General features: G+C 39.6%; 1 protein-coding gene across 1 annotated transcript in view; it reads right to left on the bottom strand.

Annotated features, from left to right (window-relative positions):
• Positions 1 to 18,699, bottom strand: part of FBXO11 (F-box protein 11) — a 70,300-nt gene that overhangs the window by 1,378 nt on the left and 50,223 nt on the right. Inside the window, exons 10-22 of the mRNA XM_058802800.1 lie at positions 15,172 to 15,278; positions 14,949 to 15,086; positions 6,843 to 7,060; positions 6,439 to 6,524; positions 6,263 to 6,357; positions 5,089 to 5,211; positions 4,901 to 4,986; positions 4,435 to 4,511; positions 4,175 to 4,318; positions 3,158 to 3,268; positions 1,907 to 2,014; positions 542 to 650; positions 34 to 132 (exon numbers count right to left, since the gene is read on the bottom strand). Of these exons, the coding sequence (XP_058658783.1) occupies positions 34 to 132; positions 542 to 650; positions 1,907 to 2,014; positions 3,158 to 3,268; positions 4,175 to 4,318; positions 4,435 to 4,511; positions 4,901 to 4,986; positions 5,089 to 5,211; positions 6,263 to 6,357; positions 6,439 to 6,524; positions 6,843 to 7,060; positions 14,949 to 15,086; positions 15,172 to 15,278 (1,501 nt within the window). The remainder of the gene's footprint in view (positions 1 to 33; positions 133 to 541; positions 651 to 1,906; positions 2,015 to 3,157; positions 3,269 to 4,174; positions 4,319 to 4,434; positions 4,512 to 4,900; positions 4,987 to 5,088; positions 5,212 to 6,262; positions 6,358 to 6,438; positions 6,525 to 6,842; positions 7,061 to 14,948; positions 15,087 to 15,171; positions 15,279 to 18,699) is intronic.

The raw sequence follows: 18,699 nt of genomic DNA, 5'->3' as shown, positions 1-18,699 counted from the left end.
TGGAGCAGCCCCACACCCTGCCGGGGAACGTACCTATCATGTCTAATGAATTCTACGTCGTGTCCTTGATGGCACTTCTTGATGCAGTTCACACAGATGGCGTTACGGTCTGTGGTGTTGCAGGTGTGACACCTGGAGGGAAAAGCAGCACATTAGGCAGGAACCAAAACCTGACCAGCTCTCAAGGGAAGGGCTCCAGGAGGCTCAGAAATGCACTGAAGGAAAGAGGGGGCGCAGGACTGTGAAGTTTGAGAATTTTACACAAACTTGGATTTCACAGCATACTTTTTGTTACTTTTATCACAAAGAGAGTCATGCTGTGCAACGCCCTGGGCTCAGGTTCACAGAAACAATCTGTTTTCCTCAAGCCCAAAGTCAATTCCAGAAAATGGGAGCTTATTTAAATCCTCTTCTGTTACAGCTGAGGAAGAGCACACATTTGTGTTCACCCACACCCAGCAACTGTTCTAGGAGCCTTGCAGGAAGAGAAAGGGGGTTCACTGGAAAGCCTTTCTGTAGGTGAGGGGAAGGAACCTGTTACCTGTAGAAGTCATGCATCGGGTAGCTGGTGTAGCTTGAGATCTTATATAAACACTGGCCTCTACTGACAGCTTTCTCTATGGCATCTTGATTGTTCATTATTTTGTTATCTGTTGGGGGAAAAACCAGACTAATCACATCAGGATCAATGACTTTTTTCCTTGATGCACTGAAGCCAAAGGCCCATTAGGACCAATTAGTTCTATACCTGCATTTCAGCTCTGGCATTTAAGAATATAAAATCTTTAATGTCCACATGCCCAGAGTGCCATGCACTCCTGAAGCAAGTAACACTGTTACTCTTTGCACACATGCACAAAAATACCTGATAGCGTCCTCCTAAATACTCCTTGTGAACTTGGCTGTTAATAAATGCTTAGAGACACACAAGCCTTCCTAGCAGGTCTAAGTTTGCTGCTAAGGAGCCTGAAACCCAATGTTCGAAAGCCTCTCATTTACCATAAGGCCATTTACACATCCCTTAGAAAGAGGGAAAAGGACAGCTCATTCCCCAGGAAAATTTAGGAATAAAGTACTTTCCAACACAATGGAAGTGGAAATTGAGTCTGACCAGCTCCAGTACTTCAAAGATGTGTCCAAGGCACAGCAAATTTGATAATCCACTCTGTTACTCAACTACCTGATCTTCTGTCTAGTCCCAAAGTTTTGCCCACTCCCAGCACCATCAGAGCACTGAGTGCTGTCATTGGGAAGCAGGGAGCCTGAGCCTGTGTTTTAAGAGGCACAAGTCTTCCACAGGAAAGGGTTTAACAGCTTTATGTAAAGCAAGTACATAAAACTCCTGCAAACTGAACCTTTTTTTTCTTAAATAATCTCCTTGAGCTGTCTGGCATTCAAACCATCATTCACATCTCATCCCAGAGGATCCTGCCTCATGCACACTTCCCCACTATACAAGGTCATTTTATGTTTGTGAACTGTTCATATTTTCTGAAAAAACATTTTTGGGATTGGCAATGTGCATGCTTTTAGATCCTAAAAGGCATATTTCTTTACTGGACACTTGTTTTTGGATATATGACAAAGACATATGTCTAAATCAGAATTGTCTAAATCAGAATTGGAGTCTGAGATGGGCCAAAGATCAGGAACTGGTTCAAGAAATGACTTTGGGACAGAAGAGCTGATGACAGCTTTAATATAACAGCAAAACTTTCAGTTACCTTTGAACCCCTCTGTCTAAAAATCTTAACACAGCTTAATGTGGCTCACAACCTTCAGCTGAAACTTAGTCACGACTTTGCTTTAGGTGGTACCAGCTGTGAGCCACAAAGGCTACCATAAACCCACGAGCCAGCAGCACCAAACAAGTGACCAAACACAAGCCAGGAGGACTCGGGCTCACCTTTCATCGTGACATTGACACCAGATGCTAGAAATAAACCTCCAAAGCGGTTGTTGAAAATCTGATTGCCTTCTAATGTTGCAGTCGCATGATTTGTTATTTCAATACCTTGAGTGGGTCAGGGAAACAAAGGAGAGAAAAGAGTGGCAAAGTTAAATCCCTGGTGGTTGTGCATTTGTACTTCTCTTGTCATCTACAGCTTGCTTGGTTTTTTTTTAAGCCATCATAAACTCAAGGGGAAAAAAGGAAAATAGCTACAAAACTGCACTGTAATTTGTTACAGAACTGAGGTTCAAATGCTGCTGTTGAATCCTTTCAAAGAGCTACAGCTGGCATGCATGGTCTCTGGGAGGAACAACACACTACTATTTTATCTGATAATAAAATGGTACTATGATCATGTTCATTTTCAAAGGGGATATGATTTTTGGGCGCTTAGAGCTGTCATCTTCATGTATATTTGAAAGTTCTTGTGCACATACCTTACCCTTTTAAAAATATCTTTTTTTAAAAGTTCTCAAGATGGGCACCTAAAATTCATTTCTTTAATTCTCAGCTTTTATCAGTAACCCGTGTCTTCCAAGTCATTTGTCCAGGACTGCTCTTGACAGCAACCTATCCTTCCCCCCCACCACACTGAAACAACACCTTTAGAGGCTCTTCTCAGAAAACTTGCTTCTTCTGAAAGAAAGATGGGAGAAAACTCAAGAATGCAATTTTAGTTGAAATGGAATGGAATGCAACACGGATGAAACTGTGATGATTAAACAGTAAAATCGCAAAAAATCACTGTTAAACATTCTTCATCTCTTTTGGAGAAAGAAACGCTCATTTTTACAATTTTTCAACTTTGAGGAGTGAGAAAGTTGAACTTGAGATGCAATTCAAATCTCTTTAAAACGTGTATTTGCACAGTTTCCTAGGTTTTAAAGCAGTGATAAGATATTCATACCAGCATCCAGCACATCAACTATGAATATATCCTAGACAACTTTACCAATTGCTTCTAAAATAAAATAATGAAAAGTATTTCACAAAAAATGACAAAACAGAGTATGTGCCATTTCCCAACATGCTGTAAATATACTTTGACTACAATTCTCAAATGAATTTTCAAATGACTTTTAGAATACACTGAAGGATATCCCAGGCTCTTTTAAAACATCTAAATACCATGGGGTAAAGAAACTCTGTGTAAGCTTTGTGAAGAGCTCACTCCAAGCTTCCAAATTTGATTTAAACAGCACAAACCTGCAGCAAAACCATCGAATATTCGGTTTTTCCTTAGCACAGGGTGGCTGTTGGTGCTGATAAGAACACCAGCTTGAGCATTCCTGAAGATATCATTCTCTTCCAGAAGACCTATGACAGACCAACAGATGTTACATTTGAGCTTGGGAGCATTTCCTGACCTGTAACCTTTCTGTGAAATATTTTCAAAGGATCTTATGTGTCACAATCCTGTTAATAACTCCTTTCATTTGGAGAATACGCACCAGTAGCACTGACATCAGTGATACCAGTTTAAAATAGTTCTCAGTGTATAATTTTGGAAGTGTATTTTTTCAGTACACAGCATGGAATCTGCGATCATAGGCACCACTGCAGAAAACCAAGTCTTTCTGCTTTCCAAATTTTTCTTTAATTTTTCTAACACCTCTCTCTTCTTGTCTTCTAAAATGAATAGGATGCCAAAAGCCAAGCATTTTATTGTTACAGGACAAGATTACTTTAAAGTGCTGGGTTAAAATTAAAGCTCACGTAGAGCAAGTGATTATCTACAGAATATCAGAAGCTGGTATCAGGACACAGAGCAGTCAGGGGATTTCAGACAGGGACCACTTCTGAATTTACAAGTGTACAAAAGATTCCTTAAAGATCTGTGGGTCTTTTTCCCCTGAATCCTGGACACTCTGCAGAACCTAAACTGCTCAGGTGCATGATTTTGGCTACGTGACTTGAATCCAACACTGTGTTTCAGTCAAATGGCAAAGCTTAGAAAAGCAATTGGGATAAAAGGACTGTCCTTAAGCAGCAATCTAACAGTTATCTTGGATGAGATTAATTACCTCTCTGGCTCCCACAGATTTCAGTATTACTAATGTAATTAAGGCTAAAAAGCATTAGGGTATGTTCACTATAACTATTTTATCACTCCAGAAGACAAGAGCTGTGTTTCTAAAGAGCACTTTAAAAAGAACACTGCTTAAACTGAAATTTAACTCTTATCCAGAACATTCAGTGAAAAAGAGTAAGGGAAAAAGTTACCTCTTCCCCCATTAAATATACAGATGCCTCCGTCTCTTCCATCATGGATTTTATTTCTCCTTAGTGTAGGATTACTGTCTGTTTTAATCCATACACCAGCCATTGCATTATCAAAAATTTCATTGTCTTCTATAAATCCAAGCCCTAAAATTGAAGGAAGAGTGGAAAAAAAATTAAAATCAAAAAGTATCATAAATGAGAAGATAATATAACACCACAGACCACAAACAATTCTGGATAAAAATGAAAAACAAACCTACCAGAATTATAGACAAGAATACCACCATTCTGACCACCCCAGATCTTGTTGCGTCTGATTTTGGGGTTGCTTCCAGTTCTAGAGTGAAATGTAAGCAAAGAAGTAATTTAAAAGTCATCAAAAATAAGTCATTTATAGTCATTTACTATATCCCAAGGCCAAACATCTCAAATACTTCTGAAGAAGTGCCCCATGGATCTCACTGCTTAACAATCTTAGTAAAATATAGTTCTTTCCAAACATGCAAATATCATTTATCTTTACAGACTTCAAGGACCACACATTCCAGTCAATACCCAGGCTGTAGTTTTGGTAACTTTCTTGTAGGTTAAAGCAGAGGGTATTCAGACATACTGGATTTCAAAAAAGTTATTTTTATAAACAAAATGACAAGAACAGCTAAAAAGACACAATAGAGCACATAACAAGCTACGTCTGTTTTGGCAGAAAATCAGAATAAATGTTACCTTATCTGAACCCCTGAGTACATGTGATTATAGATGTCATTGTCTTCTAACACGCCATGTCCATTGTCATAAAAATAAACTCCAACCTAACACATCAAGAATTATATTATTAGTTCCAAATTAATGAGGCATAAAACCACAGGACTTCCTTTTCTATGGCCCCCTTGTAACCACAGAGCAAAACTCACTTGTTTCCCACTGTGTATTCTGTTTCTCCTCAAGACTGGAGTGCTCCCTGTTGTCACCCAGACTCCAGCCAATGTATTGCTGTAAACTTCATTTTCCTCAATCACACCTTGTCCTTTTTCATGCTAAATACAAGATGGTTTAAGAATTAAGAAAACCTGCTAAACACCAATACTCTTTTTGCTGCTGTACCCATCCCTCCCGCCCCTGGTTTCTTTACTGCAGCAAAATAATTCCTTTCCATTTGAGTAAGCTTTTTCAACATTAAAAAAAAAAAACAAAACAGCATATCTTGCTTTTGAATATTTGCCATGAAACAAAGAACAGCCTGCATGTAAATCATTCTGTTTCAAGGCTCTGCAGTGGTGTTTGTGAATGTCTGCTGGCTGTTGGTAGGAGAGGTGCCTCCCCAGTGCTGTGCACTCACATGAAAGCCCTGGCTTGTGGTTCTTAAACCTACACCCAGCTCTGTCCCCAAGATGGACAAAAAGCTGGCATGGCTCTCAAGGTCACCACCTGTCTGGGCTCAGAGGTCAAACAACAGTTTTGTCAGTCAGGGCAAGAAGCTGTTCTGGTTAAATTTACTCAATGAAGAGATGAAGCTGCACACTTGCAGCGTTAGCTGGATCTTAGGTAACCTCTGGCAGAAAGACAGACACATATTTCTGAAAATCTGGTATTGCTTAAGGGAACCTGACAGCTCTTTCAGTTCAGTTAGCAGAGCTTTGCACACATTGGGAATTGGGCTTTATTTCCCACTTTTTCAATACAGCAATTCCAATTTCTATCATCCTGAAGGCAGTAAAAAAAAAAAAAATCTTCTCTGAGCTTAGTGGTAAACACATTACACTTCAAAACAGCTGAACAGACTTTTTTTTTTAAATGATGACATATTACTATAAAAACTAAATCTTTTCAAAAAGCTTTCAACCATGCAACAATAAAATTCTGTAATCTATTCCATTTAAATATTTTACTCTGTAATAAGAATAATTTAGTGGCATTTATAAAAACAGTCTTTTAAATAGCAGCACCAGCTTCAGTTGCTTACCATGAACCTGGTTTCTAACATAAGAAGCTCAAGCATTGTAAGCACAAACATTTCACATAGGGTACTTTCCCCTTTACATTTCTAAAACAGAACACAAGTCTGTGCCTGTCCTAGGCTGCACTTACAACATAAATTCCTCCATGCTGACCATCATGAATCTTGTTGTGTCGAACGATGGGACAGCTGTTTGTTCGGATCTGTATTCCTGCTAATGCATTACCTGCCAACAAAAGTGGTATTTAATACAATTTACACATTCGTTTTTCTCAGAAATCAATATGCAGCAAGCAAATCAGCTTACCATAAATGTCATTTCCTTCAATAAGGCCTCTTCCATCACCAAAGATATAAACACCACCTTGATTCCCATTAAAAATTGCATTCCCCCTAAAAAAAAAAAAAATCAACATTATGAAGTTATTCTTATACATTGTACAATACCAGATATGTATGTAGTGGCCAGGACTGTACCCCACTCAGATTTAAAATAAAGTATTTATGTTCTGTTGCTTTAAGAAAGACCCACCTCTGAGTGCACGCGCAAATTAAAAACGCATTAAACTGAGCACAGACAGAAATTTAATTTCTACAGATACAGGAATATTTACAGCTCCCCATAATTAAATAAATTAACATGCACTTATCCCATCTCTATCAAATCTCTTCTTCTTCTACATACTGAAATAATAATGAGGAAAACAATACCTTATTGTTGGGTCACTGTTTGAGGTAATCCAAACACCTGCAAAATTGTTTGCATAGATTTTGTTCTCTATGAATTGTCCTCTTCCTTTTTCATGCACATAGATTCCTCCAGTCTGGCCGTGATGGATTTCACACCGCACCACTGTTGGGTTGGCATATGCTTTCACTTCAAAGCCTGCTATCCTGTTTCTGTGGATGTTGCAGCTTTCAAAATAACCCTTAAGACACAAAACATGCAGTTTCCTGTTAAAGTCCTTTTTTTAAATGAAGGTTATTCCCTTCCCTTTAGAGTCAATCCTCATTTAAAAGGAAACAGTACCAAATCTGACAACATGTAAGTGCTTATATAGCTAATTAAAACAGCTACTGACACTATATAATTTCATTTTTCCAAAAATAAAATACCGTTTCAAAGACACTGTGTTTGCACTGCTATTTATGACTACTCATGGAATACCAAGAAAAAATGGCAACTCTAGATATAGCACATTGAATAGGACTCAGTATCAGGTTGCCTCAGCAGCTACAAGGATCAGACTCCTTTCAAAGGCCAGAAAGCCCAAAGGCCCAACACAGAAAGGACAGAGCAATGGAGAAAACTACCTGCTTGTTTTCAGGCCAGGAACTATAGACATTTGGCAAAAATTTGGTTCCTTTAGGAAGAAGTGTGCTAAATTTCTTTGAAACAACTGATCAAAATAAATAATACGAATGTGGGAAGTCAGTAATTTTTCCAGGGTCTGAGTGGCCAAGTGGTACAATTTTTTCCTTTTTCTCTTTTTTAAAATGGTGTACACTGAGACACTGACAGTAGCAGCAGACCTACAACACAACTGTATTTAAACAAGAGCATTATAAACAGTATTGCTGTGGGCACTGCACAAAGCCATGCTCCCTCCATGCCAACCATGGAGCAGCACCTGAAAATTCATCTGGCAAAAAAATTGTTTCCTGCCTGATGATCTCTCCAATTCTACTTCCAGGGCCATGCTAAGTAACTGTGTCAGCCCTTCCACAGCATTTTCCTGACATGGTCCTGGAACATATTAATATTCAAATTCAACCTATTCTTAAGGTGGACCTCAATGGTATTTCATGTCCATTTTGTCCAAGCAGAAGAACAGAAACGAAACTGAAAGACAGGAAGCATTTCTTATTGGAGAGGGTAGACAAGCACCAAGTGATGTGCTGTAATTTGTGGATGGCTTAGATGCAAGTTCCTGAAAGCTCTAACCCAAGCCTGTCTCCAGCAGCACCATATTTCCTATAGCCACCTAAGTTAGTTATTTAGACCTGCTCAGCATGAGACTTATTATAATTGTGCACTAAAAAAAAACAAACCAACAAACCCAAACAACAAACAAACCCCAAAATCAAACCAATAAAAAAACCCAAAACAAACACCCCCACCTTCAAATTCCTGCTACGCTCAGAGTAACTGGATTCCATGCTCACATGATCTACTACCAGGAATGCCTCAGGCCTGGAGTTGCTACTACCTATCACGTGGAAATTACTCAATTCACTGCCAGCCTAGGCAGTCAGCACCCTGTTTCACTGTGCTGTGAATTGCTGTGGGACTCCATCAAGCACTGATTACAAAAAATCAGAAATACATCCAGCTTAACAAGGAAATCACGGCAGGATGCTCTTCTCCCTGCTCTGAGGATTGCAGTCGGGAAAGGCAGTGAATGGATTAAAGATCCTCCAAAAAAGTGCCAGCCGTGTGTACAGCCTGGGTCCTCAGACTCCTCTGGGTAACAAATGAAGTCAAATGGAAGATGCTTAGACATTCTGTAGATATTCAGAGCAGAATTATGTTTTTTTCAAGAACTTTGAAGAAATCCAATCCTAAGGTTTCAGAGTTCTCAAGGAAGCAACACACTAACAGACAGGGAAATCCAAAGATCTCAGAAATATGCCTTCATGCCAACAGGAAGTCTTTTGACTTCTCATCCTGAAAGGAATCACTTCTTTTCCTCCTAATTTTTACTTAAAATGAAGCTTTAAGAGAAACTTATCTAAAATGACAATTTGTTATATAAAGGCAAGCCTGATGCTCCTGATGGAATACACAATTTCAATAAAAATATTACTAAACATGGTCTGACATTTTTAATTACTTCACACATTATTCTTCCCCTGAGTGCCAAATGTTTTTGACTACAGCACCATGATGAAAGAAGAGGGGTATTTCAGGTGTGCTTCATCACAGTCATTTTGGATTCCAGGTAGAAGCTGCAAACAAACAGAGCCTTTCTCATGTGGCCTGCAGGATCTCCATAAGCTTCAGCAAGCACCAGTATTTAACTTGGAAAACTTGAATTCTGATTCAGAAGAAAGTGGGAATTTGCTGTAAGACTCTGTGAAGGAAATGCTCCTTCAAACGGGGGGAATAAAACAAACCTGTATCTGAGATTCCTTTATAAGCCTGACCAGTGGGTTGGAAGGTCAAGAATTTCTGCTGATCAAGATCCTGTAACATTCAATATCCATGAAGAGAAACTGCATTAAAGAGCCCAGCCCACCTTAATCTGAGCCAGCTTAAGCTGAAGGGCTGGCTTTGAGCTGATGCAGTTAAACCCAGTGGGTTTCTTCATCTGTTGTAAACAAATCTGACCATCACATGTGTCAGCTAGACCAACAGAGCTGCTGTTTGTCAGAAACACATTCTGAGCAACCACCTCATCCCAGACTTCCTATTTCCTATGCCTCTGTTTCCTAGGACATTCTCTGTTAATACCAACAACTTTTTTGGCCCAAATTCACCCCCTAGAAAGGGCTAATACTGGCTTGAGTCTTTAAGATGCCCCCAGCAATCCCTGGTACCTTTTTAGCCACACCCTTCAAAAGGCATTACTGTGCCTTTGAACTCCAGTCTGTCAAAAAGGTCTGGTGATGAACTTGTGGATCCCAAAAAAATCACATATGGCTTCAGGCAACAAGTTTTTCTTTGGAACATTAGGGATTATTTTTTTAAAACTGAAATTGTGTTTCCAAGTATGGAGTTCCATGACCTGTTATCCACAGGCTGCAGCAACACTGCTAACACAAAGCTCACTGTCAGCTCCAGTACAACCAGGTACCACCATCAGACACACTCCAGCTGCACAACCCTTATGCTCCGTCCAACTGTTGGGCAGCTCAAGCTACTGAGGTCAGCAAGTCTGCACAGAGGGACTGCAAGCCTTATATTGCCACTTCCTTCAAAGAATGGTTTTCAAGTGTGCTGCGTGTTTGACTTGGGCTTTGTGGGGGTTTCTGGTTATAATTCAGGAGCTAATGGAAGAAGAACCTGGAGGGGACAGCACCAAACTAAGGAAAAGAGGCCCCAATGATTAGTAAGAAGGAATAGAGGATGCATGTGGAAAAAGTATTACAATCTTACAAAAACTACCAAGTAGCTTTCTGCTTGAAAATCCTAAATATTAACAAGCAGGTCTGTACATCAAATTTATTTACAATCCCAGGCAGAGCATTAGCTGTGGACACAAAATGACAGCTACACTGACAGCATGTGTGGGCAAGAACACTGCTGCAGCCTGGTAAGCTCTGAGCAGGTGAAGGAATCAGAAACAAACACCACAGCAAGGATAATGCTGATAATCCCACCTGGCATACACTGCACAGAAAAGATGTGATCACAAAGATGGGATCCTGCACAGCTGAAACAATTCAGAAGACTTTTTACATCAAGACTAATTCAGTGATTGAACTTGGGTGCTTTTTTCTTTCTGCATGTTGTCCAGTCTCTCAACATGGCTCTCAAATGCTTTAGAGTTAAAACTTTTAACTGATGAGATTTTGTTGCTGCTTTTCTTCTCAGAGAATTTCTCCCCCCTTTATTTCTAAAAGGATTTTTTTTCCTTTCTCTGTCTTGAAGATTACAACATTATGGAAACAGAGGCATTTAGTATTATTGTTTGAACAACACATGTATTCCAAGAAAAGAGATATAATTGTGTAAGATTTAACATTTCCTAAATATTTATAGACTCAAGTATTCCCAATAGGGTAGGAAAAAGAAAAAAAAAAAAAAAGACAACAGGAAACCAATAATGAAAAAGAGTAACTGCCTATGCTTATAAAAATTTGTCTTCCAAACCCTGGAAGGGTTCTTATTTGAGAGTTAGTGCATTTCATGAAAATTCAAATGCAACATAAAGAAAATCACATCCAAGATGCAAAACAAACCCTTTACTTTTATGCACAGCAAAAGGCAGTTAAGTTTTTAATGCAGTCTGTATAGAATCTGGCATATGCCTAATTTTTTTTTGGACTTTATATACACATTTCTTTAAAGTGATCTGATTTGTAGTATTTAGAAGACAGAGAAGTAAACTAGGCACGATCACCCAACTTAGACACATGCTGTTATACTTTTATTTCATCAGAAAAAAAAAAAACCAAGCTTCTCATTTAGGAGCAATGAAAATGAAAACTGTTTTGCCTAGAGCTCAGCTTTAAACTGTAAAATTAGGCTTATTTTTACATTAAACTGGAACTTCTCCATTGTGTACATACAACTACAAAATACAATTTATGACAGATGCCTGGTAACTCATCTCAGGCACCTGAGAGGTCAGGGTAAGGCACCTAGAGCTGCCAATGCCACACTGCATTTTTAATGCCAGCTTGTTACATATCTGTCACAAGACTAAGGCAAACCTCAGGATATTGCCAGTTTAGAAATAAGAGGTTAAGTTTCTACAAGTATCAAAACACAAAGAACAGTTTGAAAACATGAAACTGAAAAACAAAGCATTCTTGAACCCTTTGGAGAGAGCACTCCAGCACAGAAACCCACAGGAAAAGAATGTGTAGGGTAGGAATTCAGCATTGGAATGCACTTATCCCACTTCACAGGCATAAGCAAAAAAAAAAACTTACAGAAAGTAACAGAAGTGAGAGAAGAAAAAATACAAAATCCATTGATTTGTTTAGGAATACAGGACTTGTATCTGAAGGATACCATGTCACTTTGTCACTTAAAGAGCATCTAAACATTGCCAATGATGTAATTTCATTGACTCCATCACTAGACATGAAACAAAAGCAGAAGATGCTGCCAAAGCAGACTTTGAGACAGGGGGGGACTGAATCTTTCAAAGCAGTTTATGACTATGAAATATTTCAATAATATTTGCAGCTGAGATAAATATTATTCACACATTCTCTTTAATGTGCTTCTGATTCCCTTAAACAAAAGGGAAACATTTATTTCTACTCCATTTTGCTTGTGATACCACACTGATCACAGCTCTGAAACAGACATTTCATTGGTAAGAATAAAGATCAAATGCACTATTATTTAAAATTAATCAAGTGAATTCAGCCTGGCTTTTAATTTTTTTAATATTTCAGTACTCATATATTTAGTATTTATACTTCAGTACTCAAACAAGAAGCAGCTCCTACCCAGACTTTCCAATTAACCCTCAAGCCTACACACAGACACCTCCCCTGCAGGAGCTGCTGAAGCACTTTCCTTTATCAGTTTTCCTAAAGCTGAAATCACTTCATTCCATGTTTCCAAGCCTGTTTAAGTCTTGAAGGGATGGATGTACCCACTGAAGTGGATCAGAAGTGCTTGTACAGTATGTTAAACACAGCTTAAAGTAGTCCAAACAATGAGATAATATAAACCAAAGACATCTGCCATCACTCTCTGCAAACCAGCCCAGCAACATCATCTCTAGAGGACAGAAAATTATGTAAAGCCATCCATCAGAAGAGGGCTGCCAGCAGGGCATTCTCAGTCTTCCCCAAAACAGAACAAGTACAGTCCTTAGGATGGAACTATCAGAGTGGAGAAGAGGCACCTACCAGCAGAATCCCACCATGTGGAGTGTTTCACCTTCTGCTGCCAGATTTTATGCTGGCAGCAAAAGCAGCAGCCCTGTGACCTGTCTGCCTTCTACTGAACCCAGAAAACCACAAATCCAATAGCTACAACTACAACTAGCCCTGCCTCAATCCTTTATTTCTGCCCCTCAGCAACCTGGGCAAAGAGGAGAAAGGCCTCACTGGATTGTACCCACAGTGCATTTCCTGTTAGTGCTATTTACAGGCTGCCAACTCCATCAAAAACCTGAGTAGGTCAGGATTAGAACTTGCACTTGATCCCCTGTCTGTATCACTGATGAATGGTACTGGTCCCAGTACAGACCACTGAGGGACATGATTTAGCCACTGGCATCTACCCTCTGGATGCAACTATCCAAACAATTCCTCATCCACTAAACAGTCTAACCATCAAATCCACATCTTTGCCACTTAGGGAGCAGGATGTTGTAAGGGAATGCCTGGGGAGGTGGTGGAGTCACCATCCCTGGATGTGATTTAAAAAAGACTGGATGTGGCACTGGGTGCCAGGGTTTAGTTGAGGTGCTGGGGCATGGGCTGGACTCAATGATCTCTAAGGTCTCTTCCAACCTGGTCATTCTGTGAATTCTGTGCATATGTCCAGGCCCTACAGGAGTCCACATAAATGACATCCATAGCCCTTCCTTTCCCCACCGAGGCTGGTCAGGCAGGACTTGTCCTTGGTGAAGCTGTGCTGGCTGTCCCCAGTCACCTCCCTGTGCTCTGTGATCCTCAGCACAGCTTCCAGGAGGAGCTGCTCTACGATCTTCCCAGGCAGAGAGGTGAGGCTGACAGGTCAGTCCCTGCCAGGGTCCTTCCTGCCCTTTATTGAAAATGGGTGCAACGCTTCCCTTTTCCCAGTCACCTGCCTGCCATGGCTTTGCCAGTGTCATGGAGAGTGGCTTGGACCCTACATCAGCCAACTTCCTCAGAACTCTGGGATGCATCTCACTGGGTTCCATAGACTTCTGTACATTCAGGTTCCTTAGGCAGTCACAAATGTGATCTTCTCTTACTGTGGCAGTGACTTTGCTCCCACTGTCCCTGCCTTGAGGTCCACCCAATAAAGAGGTGTGGGAAGACTGCCAGTAAAAATGGAGGGAAAATGTTGAGTGCCTCAGCCTTCTCATCTCTTGTCACTGCTGTTACTTATGGAGGGGGGAGAGGTAATATGCTTTTTTCCTGCCATTCCTTTTCTGAAATACACCTGTGGAATCCTTCCCTGTCTTTCCTTGCATGCATTGCCAAGTTCACCTCCATCCATGCCCTGGCCTTCCTGACCCTACATAAATGTTCAGAGTCTCTGGACTCTTCCCAGGTCACCTGTCCCTGCTTCCACTGCCTGTGCATTTCCATCCTGCCCTTTAATCCCAACCCAGCAGGTCTCTTGCCTTCCTTTCCTGATTCCTTACACCTGGGGATCAAGAGCTTTTGCACTCTGTGGAAAGTATCCTTAGAGATCTGCCATTTTAAGAGTGACTGAAAGAAAACTGCTTGTTTTGCCAGCTGGGCGTGGGGAATTGGGACTTTGTCATTCAAGCAGGAAAAACAATGATTTGGCACTCTTTGGAAGACATGCAGAATATTTTCCTAAAACAAGTCAGCAATCATCTTTTATTTTAGAGACAAAAATCTCTTCTATTTCAAGGGCTATGAATGCTGTTTCTCACTACTGTGCATGTACTTGGAAGTGATGAGCTTCACCCCACACAAATAAACATCTATGAAAGAAGGCCTGAACTCTGATATGAAATTCTGTGCTAAAATTCCACAACTAATTCCCTGCTACAAAAGCCCTCTTCCCAGAGGAGGTGTACATACCCTATTTCAGAGTTTTAACATTAAAATAAGGCTAAGTCTTCACAAAGCTTTTTTTTTTTCATTTCTAAATCACACTGCACATTATTTTTGTTCTTTTTCAAAGGGAAAAGAATGAAGTATAAATGTAAGCCTACAGTTTACATCCTGTTTCAAGAGGTATTTTGTCACTGCAACATAATACAATGTAACAGGCTGCCAATCAACTGCAAAAGCTTGCTTAAACCTCTTTCAGCTAAAATTGTCTTTAAAATGAAGTCTCCCACTTAAGGGCAAGAGAACAACAGCAGGCATATTTTAAACTACCTGCTCATGACTAAATGCACTTTTAAAAAAAACCATTTCTCCAATAACAGGCAAAATGGAAGATTTCAGTTCTACAACATGTGCATTTTTTCCTTCAAAAGAAAACATATAGGTTACCATTCCATGGTCAAAAGTGAACACGCCAACGTCGCGTCCGTGGTGAATGTGATTCCGTCTGATAATGGGATTCCCGTGGTTTTTAACCCAAATCCCTGCTAATGCATTATTGGAGATCTCATTGTCCTCATATATTCCCTGGGAAAGAAAAATGTAAATTAAGACAGGAATCCAGAACAGTGAACAACTTTATCAAAGTAAAGAAATGAATGTGGAAAATTACCTGTGCGTGGTCTGTAATATAAAGTCCAACATTTTCACAGTCGCTGATGTTACAGTGTTTAATAGTAGGACAAGCTCCCTGGCCACTAACACATACTGCAGAGCCAACTGGAAGAAAACAGTACAGTTACCATAGCTTCAAAGCATAGTGCATTTATAAATAGTCTGGCAGAGCAAGAAAAGTTAGTGTGAACTGATATTTTAAAAAGATTTGGTGTTCACAGAGCCAAAGCGTTGCAAGCCACTGGCAGAAAAACACCAATGTCATCATTTTGTAGATGCAAAAAACCACGGTAGGAGTCACTTTAAAGTCATCTTGCCAAGGTTAAACAGCTGCCAGGACAATGGTTTATATAATAATTCATGCTTATGAAAGTCCTCACTCATTTATTTGCCTGTGTTAGGCCCACTGTATACTGACTGTTCACAGCAGAGCACAACAGAAATCTAACAAAATTCTCTAATTACTGCCTTGTTGAGCTTCCCTTGAAATTTTCACAACTCAGTACATCAAAGAGGCCAAACAATAATTTTGCAGCATACAAAGACACACTGTCTACCCAATACTCAGCAGGACACAGAAACACAATCTTGAGTACAGAATAAACATCATAAACCAACAGGTCTCTCCCCAGCTGAATTACAAAACTCCTTGAATGATTTCAGCTACCATACCATAACCCAGAAAATAAATATTTTCCAGGAAACTAGGACTCAAACTGCTCAGGACTTCAGCATACCAGCTCAATTCCCTGAACTCCGTGAAGAGTGACAACATAAAATTCTGCAGGCACTAAAATCAACAGTGATTTCTGAAAGGTAGGAGCTCATCTCAGGGAACCTGGCCTACGTAACGCATGTTCCCCACAATTAAACACCACTACATAGGCAAGCCAGTACCTGCTCTATTAGTCAGTTTTCATACATCCTTCTAGCAAAGCACCACAAAGACTATGTTTAAATAATTCACAGACTCATTTACAGAAAGCTTATTCTTTTTTAATTCCTAAAGAAATTAATTTGATTGTCTAGTCTGACCTTATGAATAATACAGGCTATACTAATTCCCTGAATTAAGTCCTGCTTCAATTCTAGCAGCAGGAACTTCAGCACATATCTTGTAGAAACATATTTAAATTTTGATAACTTTGACTTCCAGCAACTGAGGAACTAGCATAAAGCTTATTAGCTGGGTAGAGGGCTGTTGTCCTTTTAATTTACACTTTAATTGCTCATCTGAATTGCTCCAGCTTTGGCATCCAGTTCTCTTTATACCAGTGTATGCTGTATCCAATGCACACACACATTCAGTGCAAGCAATTTGCTCCTTCAGCCTTCTCCTTGATAAAGTAACAAATTACAGTCACTACAACCAAAGTTTTCTGCTTTACCTTATATGACTTTTCATTGAACAGTTCCTAAATTTTCCAACATGTTGCTATGGACACCAGAAAAGAGCACTTTATTCAGAGGCAGGACTAAGCAGAGGCATTAACTGTCTCTCTCTACTTCTACTTGGTGTTCCCACAGGTGTAACTAAGGATCACACCAGTTCTTTTGGCCATTTGACTACATGAGGGCTCACATTCAGCAGTTTATGCACAGTGACTCTGTAAGCTTTGCCCAGCATTCCAGGAGAGGGGTTTAGAAATAGGAACAAAAGCAAGTTGTGTGTGTCTAACTCTGCACTTTGTGAGATTAATGTAAGTGGTGTATGACAGTCCACCTACCAGGAAGGTCACAGCAACCCATCCTCCTGGTTATTTTTAAGACTGTAGTTATATTACATTCCTATTGTATCTATAATAGTATTATAGTAAAGTCTATAGGTCTCATTAATATGGGTCTTATTTCTTCTCTTCAAGTCAAGAAGTCATCTTTGAAATAACCACCAAAAAAGCCAATACAGTTACCCTGAAGGTTATTTTTCATCTATTTGGTGCAGACTCTGGGCATTCTGTAGAACTCTAATACTTTCAGGCACTATGTGTTGATGTCAATATCTTTCAAGGATCTGTGTAATTATACTGGGACTGCTGCATTCTTTTCATCAAATAAAGTAATCAAAAATGCCAACAGTGTAATGCAACCATTATAACTTTCTGTATATGCACTAAATTGATTCATCAGAAATTTTATATTCTTGATTGGCCACACCCCTGCATTTATACCTCATCATTTTAGCCAGGATCAACAGGCAGTACTCCTGCCATTCTTCACCCTGGGTAGTCTCTCCCCTCCCACCTCCCCCAGGGACAAAACCATCTCATCGAGGTTCCAAGTTACCATTGATACACAATAGGAAGCCAGAGAATTTCTTGGCCAGTTCTTTCTAAACTCCAGCATGATTTTAGAATGTCTATTTTCTCAGCTGTTTAACCTCATCCACACTTACTGTCAGGAGTGGAACATGTTTCATTATCCCTCTAGGGGATAAGGGCATTTATCATTCCTGCCTATTCTCATTAAATATGGAACAAAAATTACACAACACTTTGCCATTCAAATTTTTCCATTCTATGATGGATCAGCATCACTGCTAAAACTCCCTTTGTTCCCCAAATTAAGACACAAGCACTGTCTCTTCTAGACAGAGGCTGCATCTTGTCTTGTTTATCAAGTTCTTTGTGGCAGTAAAGTGGTGTGTTTTTATTTTAGAGGGAGGTCCCCACAGTTTCCTTCAATTGCTAATTTCCTATTTGTATTAACTGTTAATAATTTATTCTTTCTTGCATTTCATAACTGCTTTCACTCCCCTTCCTCTCTTTCTGACACTGAGGAGCTATGAATTTTTGGAACTTGGTGTGATGTTCTAAAAGCATACCTCTATCACATTTTGCTTATTTAAATGAAAGCAATCTTTATTCTGACTCTCTTCACTGGACTTGAGTATTGATTGTGTGAAACGGGTCCTTTTGGAGTACAAAGCACTTGTAGTACAGGTTTAAGCTTTATTTTGTTTACTCAGAATAAATGATTGCACACACTTCAGCAATATTAAATTTTTTGAAAAAAGGAACATTGCCATCCACTACTACTTTTATCCATCAAGGTGAGGGCTAGCACAGATTTTTTCCACAATGGATGCAACAGAACCTCTAGACTCAGGATCTTGCCATTTACACTTTATTTGAAAATATTTCAAAAGATGCTTGGGACTGGCAGCAGGAACCTTCAGCTTAATGCATTTGCACTTACAAAGCTCCCATCTTTACATATGACATACATTAAGAACTTTACATAAGACATAATGTGGAAATATGCTTTAATGCAACTTGGAGATCTACAGAAAGGATATCAAGCATGGTCTAGGAAAGAGGTTCAGAAATGTCAATTATCTGCAAACAGTAAATGCCTTTTCTGGCAGACTGCCATTCCTCCTCCCTTTTACACAAGCTCAGTACTTCCTGAGTAGGTAATAGCAAGGCTTGGTAGGATTAAAAAGCCAGTAAAACTTGATAATTGGTAAGTGATGATAGTACAGCCTACACAGAGCCTCCAAAACTGAACAGAATTTCAGAGAGAAGAA

Source organism: Ammospiza caudacuta, chromosome 3, assembly GCF_027887145.1.
Source record: "Ammospiza caudacuta isolate bAmmCau1 chromosome 3, bAmmCau1.pri, whole genome shotgun sequence".
Lineage (NCBI taxonomy): Eukaryota > Metazoa > Chordata > Aves > Passeriformes > Passerellidae > Ammospiza > Ammospiza caudacuta.
This window is presented reverse-complemented; position numbering and strand designations above follow the sequence as displayed.